The sequence below is a fragment of the Falco rusticolus genome, chromosome 4, assembly GCF_015220075.1.
Source record: "Falco rusticolus isolate bFalRus1 chromosome 4, bFalRus1.pri, whole genome shotgun sequence".
NCBI classification, from domain to species: domain Eukaryota; kingdom Metazoa; phylum Chordata; class Aves; order Falconiformes; family Falconidae; genus Falco; species Falco rusticolus.
Window position 1 is genome coordinate 6,810,557 of NC_051190.1, and position 16,834 is coordinate 6,827,390.

At 51.4% G+C, this 16,834-nt stretch overlaps 1 protein-coding gene across 1 annotated transcript; it reads left to right on the forward strand.

The window, feature by feature from the left end:
- The first annotated feature begins 3,513 nt into the window (after positions 1 to 3,513).
- Positions 3,514 to 10,646, forward strand: TNNC1 (troponin C1, slow skeletal and cardiac type). Its single transcript, XM_037385450.1, has 6 exons — positions 3,514 to 3,597; positions 8,013 to 8,043; positions 8,379 to 8,525; positions 9,475 to 9,589; positions 9,698 to 9,834; positions 10,470 to 10,646. The coding sequence occupies exons 1-6, from the start codon at positions 3,574 to 3,576 to the stop codon at positions 10,499 to 10,501; spliced, it is 486 nt and encodes a 161-aa protein (XP_037241347.1). The 5' UTR covers positions 3,514 to 3,573; the 3' UTR covers positions 10,502 to 10,646.
- Positions 10,647 to 16,834: the final 6,188 nt, after the last annotated feature.

A 16,834-nucleotide genomic window follows, 5' to 3' on the forward strand; every position in this document is an offset into this window, starting at 1 on the left:
TTTCCATATGCTGCCTAGGGGAGGGTGCAGTTAGCTCCAGTGTAGCATCATTCATAGTAGCCGAAGTGCCAAATAGCCTGGGTGTGGATGCCAGGTGACTTTCAAAGTCCTCTGGACAGCAGAAGGGATCTGTGGTGCTACCAGGGGCCGTGCTGGTGTCTGGCAGGGGCAGCCAGGACCAGGGCAGCACATCAGCAAACACAGCTCTGCAAATGGAGCCGAGGAAACCCCTTGTGATTTTATTTTCATTGCATAAAGCTTTCCTTTGGTCAGAACTTACCCAAGGATGATGTGTACAAGGAGAAAACACATATAGTACAGGCAGCCCGAGAGGGATTTTCTGGTGCTGTCCCAGCATCAGCAGGAGCTGCTGCTGAGCTCAGCCTCTCGATGAGATAATAAGTGGTTTCGGAGAGGAACTTTAATTAAGCTTCCTCTGAATGTCCCGTCTCTTTAATTAAATAACAGTTTGCAGCACTTGCACATCTGTTGGTTTTAATAGGTGCCCTTCTCCTCTTCCTAAAGCAGCTTCTGCCTGCGGGTGCCGAGGTGTCACAGCCCCGTCCTGGCTTCTGGAGAAGATGTCGACAGGAGCAATGCAGCTGGGGCAGGGGCCAAATGGGGGCTCGTACAGCTAAAACCCTCCAAGGAGGATTTAGGTAGCAATAAATTAAAGGGCCTCAATGTTGGTGGGTCTGGCCCCACTCAGGGCTGAGGGCCCCACTCAGGGAAGGGGGATGCTGGAGCATTTTTCTGTGATTGGGATCCATGACAGACTGCCCCAGGAGCCCTGCAAACACCCTAGCCTCAAATAAAGTTGCAATTTAGTTGGGCTTCTGCTTTATATTTCCTTATATGTGACTTGCAGGATGACTCTGCTTGTTTTGCAGTGGGTTACAGCTGCTTGGCAAGGAAAACCTGAACTGAGATTTTGGAGGAAAACCTTTCTCTTGTCTTGGTACCTTGGGTTGGTACTAACAAGTGCAATGGCATGTCAGGATGCAGCTGAAGCCCAAGCTAATGTGCTGTACCCAACCACAGTGACAGCCAGCGTGTCGCTGAGCCAGCCACGTGCTCAGATTAAGGGCACTTGTGCTGGCAGCCTTCCTCAGGCTATAGATAGCCACGCTCCATCTCTGCCGTGGGTCTCACATGGGGATGCCAGAGAAGCAGTAGGAGCGGATGGTTTTCCGCAGCACACCCCATACCTGCTGCAGCAACCTCCCCCTGTGCTTTGCACAACAGAGGCTCTGGGTTTCTCTACAAAACCCCAGTTCTTTTGTAACTCACCCTCTTCGGAGAGCCAGGGGATGCTGGAAGCTTTGGCTCCAAGCAGCAAGCAGGGAGGCAGGGGTTGGCGTGACACCACTTGCCTGCACCTCCCTCCGCAGGAGGAACATCACCTCTCGCTGCCAGATGGATTTCATCCTTCCCTTCTAGGCATACCTGTGTTTTGTAAGTCTCCATTCCTGTCGTGTATTTGCAGAAGTGTGGCTTTCCCATGCCAGTCTGCATGGTGGCAGTGGCCCAGATTGCCCCTCTCTAAGCAGACAGAGACCCTTCTTCCACATCCCGACCTGGATTTCATCTCGGCTGCCTGGGAAGTGCAGCTGCCACCCTTTGAAGGCAATGTTAGACTCCTGCTCCCACCCTGCATTGGCCCTAGATGTATTCTGATGCACCTCAGGGGCTGTTTTCAGGGGGATGACTCAGAGCTGTCACCTGCCAGGGCAGAGGGATGGGGCCAGGCACGATTCCTCACCCTCTGCCATGGTGCCTGGCAGTGCCCAAGGCCAGCACCAGCCGCCCTGCCAGCTCCGCAGGGAATCAATCCCAAGGGGGGGAAAGCAGCTCAGGCTGGGCTTTGCCTCGGGGCAGCACTCCATTGGGGAAGTCTCCCTGGGGGTGCCCAGGAGGGTTTGGGTGATGGTTTGGTGGTGGGGGACAGCAGGTCCCTCGTCGCAACCTGTGCCCTCACCTAAGGACAGGCTTCAGTCTTTAACAAAACAATACTTCCCTTTGCAGCTTTTGCTGCCTTTTCTATGTTCAAGGCAACCAAAATATGTTCCAATTCTGAAGACTAACATGACTCAAAAATTAATTCCCTAAATGCAACTATTTTCCTTTTTATTACATCTGCCATCCCCATGCTGAGAAGAGGCAGAGCCCAGAAACCTGGGTACATCACGGCCAGCGGGCACCCACAGGACCGCAGCTCCTAACAGGCTCAGCAGCAAGTTAATCTTCCGGCACTGCAGAACCTGGGAGGATGTGGTGTGGGGACACAGCTCTGCACTCACCTGCATCCTCACAGTGCTGACATCACCCGGTCACTGGTTAACGCCACTTGGACTAGGCGTTACGGAGGGACAGCCGGTTTTGTCATGCAATGTGATTACTACTAAAGGGAGAAGGGCTTTTTAGAAGAGATGAAACCTAACAGCTGCACGCATAGTATTTTCAGTTGTGTTAACTAATGCCAATATGAGCTAGTTGGAGGCGAGACTTCATCACCCTGGACACTGGAGCCATCTGTAGTTCCTTTGGACACAAGAGGGAGTCCTGAATCACCAGAAAAAGATGTTTTGCTTTGGTTGCTGTCGATTAAAACGCTTTTCCCTGCAATGAGAAAATGCTGGTCATCACTTGGAGGCCTTTGGTGTGTTTTGCTCTCCACCGTGGTGGGATAAATCCGGGAGTGTAGATTTTCCCCATTTGCAGTGGGTACAGATCGGCTCGCTGGTTGGATGAAGCAAGTCCTGGCTTCCTAAAGGACTGGGAATTATTTCTGAGATCCAGCATGGTTAGCAGCCATGCCCCTCATTTTGCAGCCCCAGCTAAATGCAGAAAGCAGAGGCAAAGCTCCAGCTGCCTCCAAGCTTCTCCTTGCTGCAGCATCCAGGCTGCATCCCCTGGTCCTCAGCACCCACACGCAAACAGCATCGGCTCCTCCGAGGGCATCAGCCCCTGCCGCGTGTCCCTCGTGGGTTTGGGGACAGCAGGCAGAGGGGACAGGGCGGCCCCAACACCCCCTGTTCCCACTGCTTCCAGGGGACACTTGTTGCTGGACAGGGATATTTTGGGAGGCATGCCTTTCCCGTATTACCCAAGTTAATTAGGCACAGTATAATCTTTGTAATGCAGCTTCCCCGGGGGGGGGGCGGGGGTGGCGGGGGGGACACAACACATGGGAGGTGGAGGTGACATGGTGGCACATGTCCAGTCAGGACAGCCAAATACTGTGATATATCAGCAAGGGTCCTGCCAAAACCCAGCTGCAAGGGCTCGCTCGTTCCCACATCAAGGTCACGAGGAAACCTCCAGCTGCCCCGCGGTAGCTGGGGCTGGCCCCGGACATGCCAGCCTGGGGCTCGGCAGTGTCCCCATCCCAAGGCACGCAGGCCAGGCATTCCTGCGGGGATGGGGGTGGGACAGGGGAACGCGTGTGGGGCTGTTGGTGGGCTGGTCACATCCCCTGGGGCGGGCGGCCCCCTATATCAGCCAGGCTCGGGGGGCAGCGCCAGCAGAGCGTGACCCTGACATCCCCCGGCCCCTCACCCACCCTCTCCAGCCATGGATGACATTTATAAGGCAGCGGTAAGTGCCTCCCTTTGGGGCGACGTTGGTTTTTTTTGGGGGTGGAGTGGGGGTGTTGAAAGGTTTTATAGTAGATTTCCCAAAGCTGTGATGGAGTTAATTCAATGGAGAAAAGCAAATAAATAATTACCGAGTGGCAACTTTTAGTCATCATCATCATCCTTTCACAGACCTTTCCCACTGACGGCTCCGAAGGTTTCACACTCTTCTTGTAAGCGTGAAACTCTCAACTGTGCTGCTAAATTATTTGCAATGACTCCCTTGGTTCTCCACTGTAAGGCAGGGAGATGGCCTTTAAGTGAAGTTATAAATCTCAACAGAAGTGTGAAAGTGCAAGAGGTGGCTGCTGGTTTTAGCCCAGGCAAAGCCGAGCAGTGTTTCCCATGAAATGAACATTATTTCTATGAGTTAAACCTCAGCCTCTTCTTTCTGGTGCTTCATAATTCTGCCATTGCCACCGTTTCCCCCCTTAACTGAATATTTTCCTGGGAGATTTTTAAAAAAATCATTGGCTTTTGTGAGTTATTTTGAAACATCCTCCTCTGCTTTCCTGCTCCTGTTATCTGCTGTGCAGAAATCCAGAATGTCAGCTATGCTCTCAGGGAACGCAGAGCATCCTAACAGCTATTTTAACTTACACAGCTGCACACTGCACTCACTGTGTAAACCCGAACTATTTGGTCTGTAATAAGAACACTGCATTATTTTGTAATGCAGACTGACAGTGATATGCATGTGGAATAAGGATGAAAATAGATTTTGGATTGTGTGGATCGCTGCTGTCCTTTCCATAACTGGAATTAAAATAAGAGCTTTTTGATGATTAATTTTTGTTAAAATCAAACCTGATCAACTATATATTAACCAGGGGCACAAAATATACATCATACAAGTCTTATTTTAATTCCAAGGTTTTTAGTGGGAAGAAAGGTAGTGCTTGATATGTAATTGAAGAGGAAAAAAGAATGCTCACACCTCTTCTGTCCTTTGGTCAGCCTTGACGCTTGTGAAATGGAAATCCCCTAGCAGTCCCAGTAGCGTGAAGGCTCAGGAAAGGCTGTACAATGAAATGCTGAGTCCCCCAACCAACACCTCCAAATGGGAGGAAAATGTGACCTGGAAAATCAAGGAAAATCAAGGCTTCTCTAATTAAGCTTTTTAATCAAAAATGTTCTCTGTGACTCAAGGCACAGGCCCTCCCCTTACTGTTTGGGCACCTCATGCCCTTAATCAGGGAGCAAGGCTGAAGTTCTCTGCAAGCCAGGGATGCCCACAGCCCAAAGGGTCCGTCCGTCAGCTGGGGCAGTGCGGCCGCAGCATGCGTGGAGAGCCCCCCACAAAAAGGGTTCCCCACCCACAAGCTCCAGCCTCCCTCCAAACCTCTGCCCCAGAAATGGGCAAAAATCCACAGGTGAAGGTCATCTCTAACTGCAGCCTGTGAGCTTTAGCAGAGCTAGAACATGGAGGAATTTAGCCGAGAAAAAGGAACTGCAGCGATAGATAACAACCCAAAACTACCAAAAACTTACCCCAAATGCAGAGTCCTTGCCCAGGGAACTGGGCCACACAACAGATCCGATGTCCCATAAGGATGTTGTTGCTGGTTGGAAGGTGGGGGCACGCTGGTAAATGTGGAGCTTGAGTCCTGGCCCTAAACCACCAGCTCCGTTACAGAGGCAAAGCAAGTCCAAGCCAGGCACCAGCTGGGACAAAGCTTTTTTGTGGATCTACACCCCAAGATTTTAACTGTAAGAAAACATTTACTTGGAAAAAAAAATATTCAAGAACTTCAGCTTCCCCTGTCTGACTTCAGATGGAAACATGGGATGAAGAGAGGAGCTGATAAAAGCAAAATACAGCAGATCTGGTATCACGGCAGCTGGCGCAGTGCTGTGAGCTTTGTGCTTGGCTTCTCACACCGCAGCCGGAGAAACCTGTCCCTGCAATGACATGGAGGGAAAAGAGGAATAAAGCCACAAACAGCACCCGAGTCCAGAGGGCACGATAAACACCTCAACAGACACCTCTGTAAGACAAGCCTCACTCTATAGTTGCAAATACATTTGATTTGCATACAGCATAGCTGCACATCTATCCATTCAGTAGTCAAGGAAGTTTCAAAAGTGAGTATTTTATTAATTTGCTGTATGCTGATGGCACATATTAATACTATATTTATGCCAAATTCCCTACATGCAGCCAGGGAACCCAATGGATTTTCATCTTGCCCATTCATGCCTAGATAAGGGTGTGCTATTTTGGGAACATTTTTAGGTTCTGTTAAGCACCGCTGAGAACAGTGCCAGGGACAAGTGTCCAGATAAAGGGCTGCAAGGATAAATACCAAAGCCTGGGAACAATCAGGGAGCTCATCTTTATCTCCAGCACCTCTCTCGCCCAAGCTTATAAATAGTGAATGCGCCAAGAGGGTCATGTTACCCCAGCGGCTAGACAGTGGCCGTGGCCCTCTGCCGAGGGAGCCTTGTGGCTCTCTGCCCAAATGACAGCCCCGAAGGGCTACCAGCGGCCAGCCTGCCCTCAGCAGCACCAGGGCTGCAGGGGCTTGGGTGTCCTCCTGCCACGGCAGTCCTGCTGCCGGCCTTAGTGCTCCCTGCCTTGGAAGGCTTCACCTCCTGGTGTGCGGGGAGCGGGCCAAGGCTCTCTACCCACTTCCCACAGGCTTTGTCCCACTATGAAAGAGCACTTTCACAGAATCGTGGAATCACAGACTGGTCCGGGCTGGCAGGGACCTCTGGAGACCATCCAGCCCAAGGCCCTGCTAAAGCAGCTCCCCCAGGAGCCGGCCGCTCAGGGTCACGGCCAGGCAGGGTTTGAATGTCTCCAGAAGAGGAGACCCCGCAGCCTCCCTGGGCAGCCTGTGCCGGTCTGTGACATCCTCAAAGTAAAGAAGTTCTTCCATCGTGTTCAGAAGGAACTCCTTGTGTTGCAGCTTGTGCCCGTTGCCCCTTGTCCTTCTGCTGGGCAGACTGAAAAGAGCCTGGCCCCGTCCTCCTGACACTCGTCCTGGAGATATCTGTAGGCATTGATAAGGTCCCCTCTCAGCCTTCTCTCCTGCAGGCTGAACAGCCCCAGCCCTCTCAGCCTTTCCTCCTAAGGGAGATGCCCCGGTCCCCTCACCATCTCCATAGCCCTGTGCTGGCCCCTCTCCAGCAGTTCCCAGTCTCTCCTGAACTGAGGAGCCCAGAACTGGACACGGCACTCCAGGTACAACCTCACAGGGCAGAGCAGAGGGGAGCCTCCTGCTGCAAATGGGAAGGATTTCCAGCCAGCTTTTGCAAAACTGTTGCTTTTTGGGTCAAAAGCACCTACCTTCCCTCAAAGACAGGTGCCACCACCCTGGGCTGCAGGGTTCTGCCCCAACCAAAACACAGGGGGGAATGGGTGCTGGGGACTGCTTGCAGGGGACAACAGTAAGGAGATGTTAGTGGGTCCGGCAGGGGGTCATACGTGGCTGACTCCAGAGAGGCTGCTGACCAGCGTGGGAAGGAAGAGTCAATGTTTTCACGGATGCTACCACAGGGGCAGCTGGGCACGGTGGTGGGGTCAGCAATTTCACAGCAGCAGTACCTGCATGCAAGAACGAAGCCAAAGAGAGAAATGCACTTAGAGGCATGACAGAGCTGATGGATTCCTCTTTGCTCTCCTCATTGATTAATTAATTCATGCTAACTACTAAGAAGCTCCCACTGATCATCTGTGGGGAATGAATTAGGGTAGGATACGGGAACAATCCGCCAGCCCATTTCAGCTAATACCTGATGGCTCCACAGGCTTGTTCTTCAGGGAGGTGCCCCGAACAGGTTGAAGGGACCAGCAGCTCCCTTCGGAGGCAGAAACCTTGGTAATAAACACCGACTCGGGCAGCAGTAGACTGCTCTAAATGTTCTGTGCAGTGCAAGGCGTTTCCTGATTCTAGGGCTGAAAAACAAGTACTAGGGGTGGTCTTGTCCGCCTCCCCCTCCCCAGCACATCCCACCTCTGACCTGGCCCAGCCCAGGTGGGAGCAGCCCTCAGCAGCACAGCCGTCCTGCCGCAAAGCCTGCCGGCAACAAAAACGCTCCACCAATGGAGGGCGGAGGCAGATGCTTTTCCCACTTGGTCTCCCCTCCTTGTGCAAAGGCTGCTTCTCCTGGGTATCAGACGCTGCCGCCCTAGAGAAATAATGCTCACTTCAAAGAAGTTGGGAATAATTTTTTTTAAGGGGAAGAATCTCTTAACACCACAAAAAGTTGTGGTGTCAAAACCACCCTGGTCATACACCCTGTAGTCCATGAAGGCGACTGTTGCGAGGCTTGGCTGACATTTGCAAAAACTGTTGAACAAGTAACGTGTCCCTTTAACAATTACTGACGCTGATGAAGAAAGATGACTTGGTCTCTGTGTTTTCCTTGCAGGTTGAACAGCTGACAGAAGAGCAAAAAAATGGTAGGTGCACCTTTAACCTGACACCACAGCCTAAAGACCAGATCCCCAGCCAGCAGCCCAGCCTGCCTCAGCCGTTACACCCCGGAAAATTCTTTGGCCAGCCTGGCCAAAGCAGGGCATGACCACAAGGATTTTGATCCACTAGTATTTCAAGCCAGGCAGTTTCTGTGCGTGTGCCCGGGTATCCCCACCGTGCCATGCCCGGGCAGTGCTGGGGGTGCATGGCCAGGGGAGCTGTGCCTGGGATGAGACCCCTGCCCTAGGGCCACCTGCCTGCAGGGGCAAGGTGCAGAGCAAGCCGCCCCCCCCCCATCTCCTCTCCCCTCTCTCCTTAGAGTTCAAGGCTGCGTTTGACATCTTCGTGCTGGGGGCAGAGGACGGTTGCATCAGCACCAAGGAGCTGGGGAAGGTGATGCGGATGCTGGGGCAGAACCCCACCCCTGAGGAGCTACAGGAGATGATAGACGAGGTGGATGAGGATGGTGAGAGATCTGGGTTCCTTCCACTCTCCCAAGCACCATCCCCAGACCTGCAGGCATGGTGGGCATGGTGTGGATCTGCAGCACTCAGCATCTGTGCAGCACTGGTAGGATCCATGCTGGGGACAGTCACAGCCAGTGGGGAGCAGCCTGCAGCACTGTGATTTTGAAGGACACTAAAGACCCACCAAACTTCAGTGTGGTTCCTTTAGGAAATTTCCAGACAAAAAGAAACTAGAAAAGAATATTACTCCTGTATTGATCAGATTGCTTGAACTGGTGGTGGGGGGTACCCTGAAATTGCACAGATCCATGTAAAAACAAAGTGTAGGCTGAATGTAGCAACTGCCATTTCGAAAATGCCACAATTACAGGATTCTATCATCAGGCAAGTCTTTCACTACTCAAGCGCATACACACACACACACACAAATGCACAAATGTCAATACTGATTAAATCAGTTTGCCAGCAATCACACATAATAAAATCCACTGTGTGCAAGTTGGGCAGAAACACCACACTAACTGGAAAATAAAAAACCAGTTAAGTATTAGGCAAAAAGGGACAACAGCGGTGCCATTGAAAACAACAGTACTGTACTGCTGGTGCAAAACCACACTGCATGAATACCTGCCTTGTGGAACTTCTCTTATTAAGACCTAGATGAGATGGACAGGTATCTCCATAGCAGGAATTTCCATTGATCAGCACTTCCAGTAGGACTGTTTGTTCATTTTGCCTTGGCAGAATGACCGCAGAAGGTAAAAATTCAGTGATAAAATCAGTGCAGGGCCTCGGTCACTTACTCCGGTGTCCTGAAAGCTGCCTCTCGCTGCAGGGCTGCTCTCCTGAGCTTTGGTCCTTGGTTACTAAAGGGAAGTGTGGTCTCTGGCTTGGCATTGCCCATCTACCCACTGTAGTGCCAGCTGACGATGTTCACTCTGCCTGCAGGCAGTGGCACTGTAGACTTTGATGAGTTCCTTGTTATGATGGTCCGGTGTATGAAAGACGACAGCAAAGGAAAAACTGAAGAGGAACTCTCAGATCTCTTCAGGATGTTTGATAAGTAAGAGCCGCGACTGCAGCGTGGCAGGGTGGTGGGAGCCATGCAACCGCTCCCGCTCCCCCTGCCTGGCGTGTCGCTCCGCTCCTGAGATCTTCTGTCCTCGCACAGAAATGCTGACGGCTACATCGACCTCGAGGAGCTGAAGATCATGCTGCAGGCAACGGGAGAGACCATCACCGAGGATGACATAGAAGAACTGATGAAAGATGGGGATAAAAACAACGACGGCAGGATTGACTATGACGGTAGGACCCCTGGCATGCAGTTTGGTCGCGAGCCCTTGAGTGTTGCCTGGGCAGCTCCCATGGTCCTGGCTACCTTCTTGGACAGGCCTGAGCTCATGCAGGCAGTGCTGGGCAATACGCCTGGCTGCAGCTGGTGTTTGCACAGGGAGGGGGGGTTCTTATGCTCGTGAGATGGCAGCAAGCACCTGGGGCTGCCTTACCTGGCCCCATGCTGCGAAAGCCAGCCTGCACTGAGGCAACGCTGCTTTTCACCAGAGACCTGCCCATTCCCTCCCGTCCCCTAAACGCAAGCACCATCTCTGAAGGGCTGTATCTTCGAACGTGATGCTGCTGAAATGACCCCCTGACCATTTCTGAGCCGAGCTGGTGGCTGTGTCCCTCCCTGGGCTCTCACCTCTGGCATTTTGGTAGAGGCCGAGGGTGGTGCTGGGCTCCTTTGACGTTTCTGTCGGGAGTCACGAGGAGTCCTCGCCACAGTCAGAGGGGCCGTAGCCATCCCCCCTCCGCCTCTCATGCATCAGGGGGATGGAAACGGAGACAGGGCTGGAGAAAGCTGCCAAGAGCACACTTGGCAGTTGCAAGGGCACTTCAGTCCCACCTCACTCCCCTTGCTTCCAATGTCTTCCCCTTGGCAGAGTTCCTGGAGTTTATGAAAGGAGTTGAATAAATCTGAGGCCAGATTGACAGCCCCAATCTTCTAAACCCTGCCGGCTCTGCACCTCATCTCCTTGGCTAAGTCCCCTGGCTACCGGCATGAAGACTGAGCGCTGAGAAGGGTGGCCACTGGGAAAATAAAACACGTTAACACCGAGTGCCTCAGATGGTCGTTCCTTGGAGGTTCAGTGAGACCTTCACCCTGGTCGCGTACTCACAACTGACGGGGCTGCATCGAGTGCTCACAAGCGGCGCCTGGTGAGGTGACGCCACACCTGGAGCTTTAAGCCCCCCAGAAGGTATTTCACTGCCAGCCCAGCAGCAAAGCCCGGCCAGTGGTGCCAAGGGTGCTCAGCGGGGAGCTGCCATGCAGCATCTCCTCACCCCTGCTATGGTGGGCAGGCTAAGGAGCCAGCACTGGTGCCTGCTGGTTTAACTGGAGCATTGGCAGCATTTTAGCAATAAAATGTGAATTAACAACCACTTATACCATCACTGGAATCCACAGGTGAGGGACAGTCCCTCTCCTCCCTGCTCTTTGCCCCAGCTGTCCCAAAGGGACAGCCCTTCCTCCTCCCCGCCATCCAGATTGCCACCCTGAAGACCAGCTCACTTCCCTCTGGGAGCATGAATAAAAAGCCATTCCTAAGCCGGACTGGGTGCCTCCCTCCCATCTCACCCAGCCTGGTGGCAGGTGGCAGCCCCATGGCACCTCATGGTCCTCCAGCAGCCCTGGGCGGGAGCCTCGCTGCAATACCAGAAACGCCCGATTTTCCCTCAGAAGCCACGTTTGTTTGGGCCACACGGGCCCTTAGCAAGGTACAACGCCGCTTTGGGTCTTGGCCCCCAGACAGAGCGTGACAGCAGGGCTGAGGAGGACAAGCCGTGCTGTCACCAAGGGCCCCAGGTGCCATCTTTTCTCGTCCCAAGGAAGTGTGGCATTCCTGTGGCATTAGCAGCTCTCCCTGCACACAGCTGCCTCCTCCCATTGAATTACAGCCCCAGCACAGCTTGTGCATCGCAGTCATGTTGCTAAAATCAAACATTTACCCAAGCAAAACAAACATTGGCAGGGCAAGGCTTGAGATGGTGTCGGTGCAAGCCCCAGTGATGCCCTCAACCCTGGGCAAGCACACCGCCACGGCAGCACGTGCTGCAGCACCCTTCTGCCTCTCCTCCCAAACCCAGCTTTTTTTACTCCCCTCTTTGCAGGAACAATACCTCGAGCAGCTGTATTTGATGTGATACACACCCTCATTTGCAGCAATAGCAAAATATTGTAATTCAAACCAAATGAGCTTGAGGTGAAAACAGGCGTGAGAGGGGTTGTTGGCTGGTTGGAAGGACACAGCTGTGTCTTTCCTCGGAACAACGAGCACTGAACGTTTTGCTCAACCAGGGCTTGTAACATCAGAGAAACTAAGGAAACAAACCCCTGTCAGCTAGAGCAGCTGATTTTCTTTAAAACCCAGAAATTTTGCAAACATCTGGCAGACCTGCTCAGAGGGGTCTCCCCGAGGGTCCCAAGCCCTCAATGCCATAGCTCCTGCTGAGCCAGGAGAACTACAGGTGCACCACAAGCGACACAGAAATGTGTTGGATCAAACGACCCTGTGACAGGAAGCGCTCCTGAGTGTTACCATCTTCCATTTCCAATGAATCCTTAGCCTGGAGATCAAAACCTATCATTTTCCACCTTCCCAGCGTAGCAGCAGAAGCCATGTCCCACTGAGACCTGCTTCTGAGGACACAGCTGAAACGTTTTACTACGCCAGGCCTGGAAATCTCCACAGAGTTGCAAATACCCAGACTTCAGCCACGAGCCAAGGTGATGCCGGCTCTCCCCACAGCCACCCCACACCCGCACTCTCACATCACATCTCGGCAGCCACCACCGACAGCATCAACACAGACATCTCCAAGATACTCTCCACTGCTTACTCATAGGCTGTGGCCCACTGAACAAGGTTAACTCCCTCCCTTCAGTCACGAGGCTTGGACTCTGCTGTGACCCCAGGGAAAAGGATGGCTGCAAGAAGCAGCCTTGCCTCTCTCCCCTTGGTGCAACAGCAAGCCACGACCTCGCTGCCTGCCCACTCTTTTCTGAGAGTAAAAGAGGGACAGCAGAGGCTGGAGAGAGAGGACAAAGATCTTGTAGCAGCTGAAGCTTGGCCCTAGAAGAGCAGACACACTGGTGCTGCTTGGGCTTTTTCAGTCCTCAGAGCAGAGGTGCCAGCAGATCAGCATGCTCTGCACCAAGTCAGAAAAACGGCTGCGAGACCAATTTGCCTTAACACACTGACTGTCCTCCCAGAGTAAGGCAGCAAATGCCACAGGGTCGAGCGCTGCGGGTGGATTTCACTGTTGGCTAAAACATGGGAACAACTGCACTGAGAATGCAACGTGGCATGACATGCTGGCGAGTGGGTTAGATGGCTGAAAAATCAGTAACCAACCAGCATCAGCCTGGCTGAAGCCTCCACTGTGCCTGGAGATGTGCTAATGGTGAATGAAAACCACCCGGGAGTCCATGTATCTCTTCAACTCCAAATAAATTTGCAGTTTTCCCTGCATATGTAGTGAACTTTTGGTGTCTGAAGCCTTTAAGAACATGACATGTCCACATGCACTAACTGGGAGTGAAAAAAAACCCAAAGTAATTGGAACAATTTTCTTTTAAATCAGGCAAAGAGCCATTTACCGCTCTTTAAAACAGTCCCTAGACCTGTGTGCTCTAACCCCCCAGCTGAGCCAGGAGCTGTGCTGGCAGGTGACAGCAGCCCAGGCCACCAGACACAGCCACAGTTCTCAGGCCAACTGATCTGCTTGCTTTCACTGGCAGTAGATTTAATTTCTGCCGTGGTTTGCAGATTTCCCAGCACGTTTGAGGGCTCTCTTCAGCCCCCAGTAAAACCCTGCTGTGTGAACTAAGTGACTGCAGGAAGATCTGAGAAACTTTGTACACATCTCCCTAATAAAACTTTGCATCTCGCCTACAGTCATACCACGAGCCAAGGTACTTCAGGCAAACACTTCACTGCACCAAAGGCCCTGGTCTGTAGAAACACCTGTGACAGCCTTAAAACTTGGGCAAAGCCGAACTCAAGTTCTCTTCACTGCTTTTTTCTTAGGCACGCTACTGAAAGGCGGTAAAGGGGGACAGAGCAACACGTATCCAGCCCTACTTTTCATTTTCACTGTGAACATCGATGCCCCCGGTGAATACTCTGCCCCATCAGAGCAATTCGTACTGCTTTGATTTCTGCTCCCCAGTTCTGTGCTCTTGGCTTTTGCGTGACAGCTCACCTTTGCTAAATGAGCTGATTCAGTGTTTGGTTACACACCCTTTGCTCTTTTTTTTTCTTTAAATCAGAGGGAAAAAAGGAGCCAAACAAGAACTTGATACTGGAGTCCTCAACTGCAAAGGGGAGAACTAATCTGCAGCAAGTATGACGTCCAGCAGCAGCAAGCACGACATGCAGAACCTGATATACAGCAGTAGGTGAGCAGAGAGATGCTCTCAAGCTCATTGGCCTCCTGCAGGATACCGAGGACTTATCATAAGAGTTTTGGAGTTCTTAAATGTCAAAGATGACAGAGGTCTGTATAACGGGAATAATTTCAAGCGGGCCACAGCTGCCAGTTCAGTCTCCTGGGCTCTGTATGTGTAATCCTCCCAAAAAGGATCTTCAGCTTGACCAACAGAACTTAAATGACTACACAAGGCAAGTGAAAGAGGATGAGGAGCCACCACAAGGCCACATCAGCAGACTCCCCTTTGCAGCCTTCCCTTCTTGGCTGGGGCAACCTCAACAAGGAAAGTCACAGACTGAGCTGTCATGGGCTTAGAAAATGCAATAGGTGATCAACTGATATCTGGGGCCAGTGTCCTGTGGGACCACCATGCACGCAGGGAGCGGACAACAAACCTGACACCAAGCTGCTGTGGACGCTTACAAAATTCCTGTCTCTTGCTACACAATGATGCCTGGATTAAGGTTACGTTCCTCTGTGCTGCATTTTGTCACGCAGCTGCTATTTTGGTCAGAAAGTCAGCGAGCCCATATTTGGGAAGCTGTCCTGCTGAAGGGCAGCATGAAGGGCAGCGAGATGAAAACGCCACTTCTGAAGGCAGGCTTGGGGGAGCCGCCTGGAGCTACAGGAAGCCTGTATCTTCCTCCCTGCTTGTTAACATACCAACATCCCTTTCTCAGCCTGACCCTTGCCCCTCTCCTTCCCTCTTCCCTTAAGCTGCATCCTGGGGGTGAGCTACTCACAACACAAGCACTGTGGGGAAGATACCAGCAGGTGTTTAAAAGAGGGAATCTCCTTTCTTAGGTAGGAAAGTCTTAGTGCTAGAGATTTAAAACGCAGAACTTAAAAAAACCCAAAACACAACCAGGTTGGAGATCTGCAGACATGCAGGTGAAGATGTAGCCTGACAAACACGATGTGCTCTGTCCAGAGGCTTTTTCTTTCACTCTTCTTGTCACAACACATATGTGCAGCAGACTGACCTTCATTTACACAGCTGGATTCCTGCCACCATCTCCTCCAACACCACTAGCGACCCAAGAGGACCTCTCCCCATGCTGGGTGTTGCTGTCAGCTCTGGCAAGGGCTGCAGGGCAGCTCCGGGCCAGTGGCTGAGGATGTGAAGTGCACACTAACCTGAACCACCACTACACACACCTGCCTTTGTAACAGCTCACTCAAGCGGGGCAGGCACTAGCCACACAGCTGAGACCTCCGGCACCCACAGGCACTCAGGTACCACTGAGGCCAGTGGGATTTAAGCTCTGTGTGTCTGCCTCTGGGTGACCTACCACTTGCCAAAAAAACCCCCACAACCCCACCAAACAACAAACTCCACAGAAAACCCCAACACCCCATACCCACAAAACCCACCCAGCTCTCCAGGGAGGATTAACACCAGGAACCTCTCACCAGTTGGCTTTCAGGCATAAATGAAGGCAGCTGGGAGACCACGTTTTTATCTTGTCTACCTGGTGGTATGAATGCTGTGGCTGTACGCTCTCCCCAGTGCAGCACACTGCTCTCACACAGCAATTACTTGAGTTCTTTTGGCTGACAAACATCAGCCTCCACAACAGTCCCAAAGATGCACACAGCAGAAACCAGACAGCTGAGGGCTGCGGATGTCCCTCAGATTTTAAAAGCCTTTGACTCCTGAGCTTTATGTTAGTAAATCTACATTGCTTGGTTTAGGGTTAGGTGGTATTTTTCAGTCAAAACCAATTAAAAAGCAGGAACTAGGAAAAGAATTTTGAATTCAAGCCACAAAGAAATCAAAGTATTTACCATGTTTCAAAATAAAACTGCATTTTGGTAACTGGCTAAACTAATTTAAAAAAATCAATTACTTTAATGAAAAAAAAAAATTCAACCGAAACATCCCAATCTAGCAGGTGTTTTGCTGCTCTACAGCAAAGTCAGAAGATACTTGCAAACTTCCAGCCCTTGTGTTGATTTGTGGATTTACACCACCATCAGGTGGACGAGCATGGGAGTTGCAATTTCAGGAAGAGTTCCGTGCATCTCAACAGGTGGCTCACTTCAGGAATAAAAAAAGGACCTCCTGAACCAGCTTTGCTGGCTGGTGGGATCTGGAGTGAAGCCCCCTCCTGATCTACAGAAGCACAGCAGTAACAAACCCCTGCCACAGCACCTCTTGGGCTTTTGAATGTTACTCCCCCAATCTCACCAGTCAGTGCATTTCATCAGACAGGTACTTTTTTTGTTACTGGAATGAAAGACATCCACTAAAATACAGGAACTATGAAAAATACACTTATTTTATATAGTCCTGAAACTTTACACATTCCCATGGTAGCTCCACGTCAGTACTTTCACATATTTCAGAACACAACACACCAATCTAACACTAATTGCTATGATTTCCATGACCACAGCTAGCACTGTTACCTTCCCATTTCTCACATCTCCCTAGCTAGAATCACCTTACCCAGACAGCAACACAGCAGACATGTAACAGCCCTTGGAAATGTCACCCTGCTGTAACGACACTAGGAACTACCATAAAAACCATGGTATTTGAGAACTCTGAACATGCACGCCAGTGTCAAAAATAATGTAACCTGTATTGAACGCTGTCACCCAAAAGCCTAGGCAACACTGGCTCCAATTTGAACACGAAGAAACAAGTTGTTTCTTGTTTAAATTTGAGAGCTTCACTCCATAACCATTTCACAATTTCAAGAGACTTTGAACTACTGAACGCTCATGACCTGCACCAACGATCGCAGCAGAACAGCACCAAGGAGCGAGCACCTGTTTCACTTTCTACATGTGGAGGCTGACGCTA

Bases quoted from the DNA above. Each gene is read 5' to 3' on its own strand.
- TNNC1 (XM_037385450.1), top strand. From the start codon at position 3,574: ATGGATGACATTTATAAGGCAGCG. The intron at 3,598-8,012 runs GTAAGTGCCTCC...TTTTCCTTGCAG, and splicing joins ATGACATTTATAAGGCAGCG to GTTGAACAGCTGACAGAAGA. The intron at 9,590-9,697 runs GTAAGAGCCGCG...GTCCTCGCACAG, and splicing joins CTCTTCAGGATGTTTGATAA to AAATGCTGACGGCTACATCG.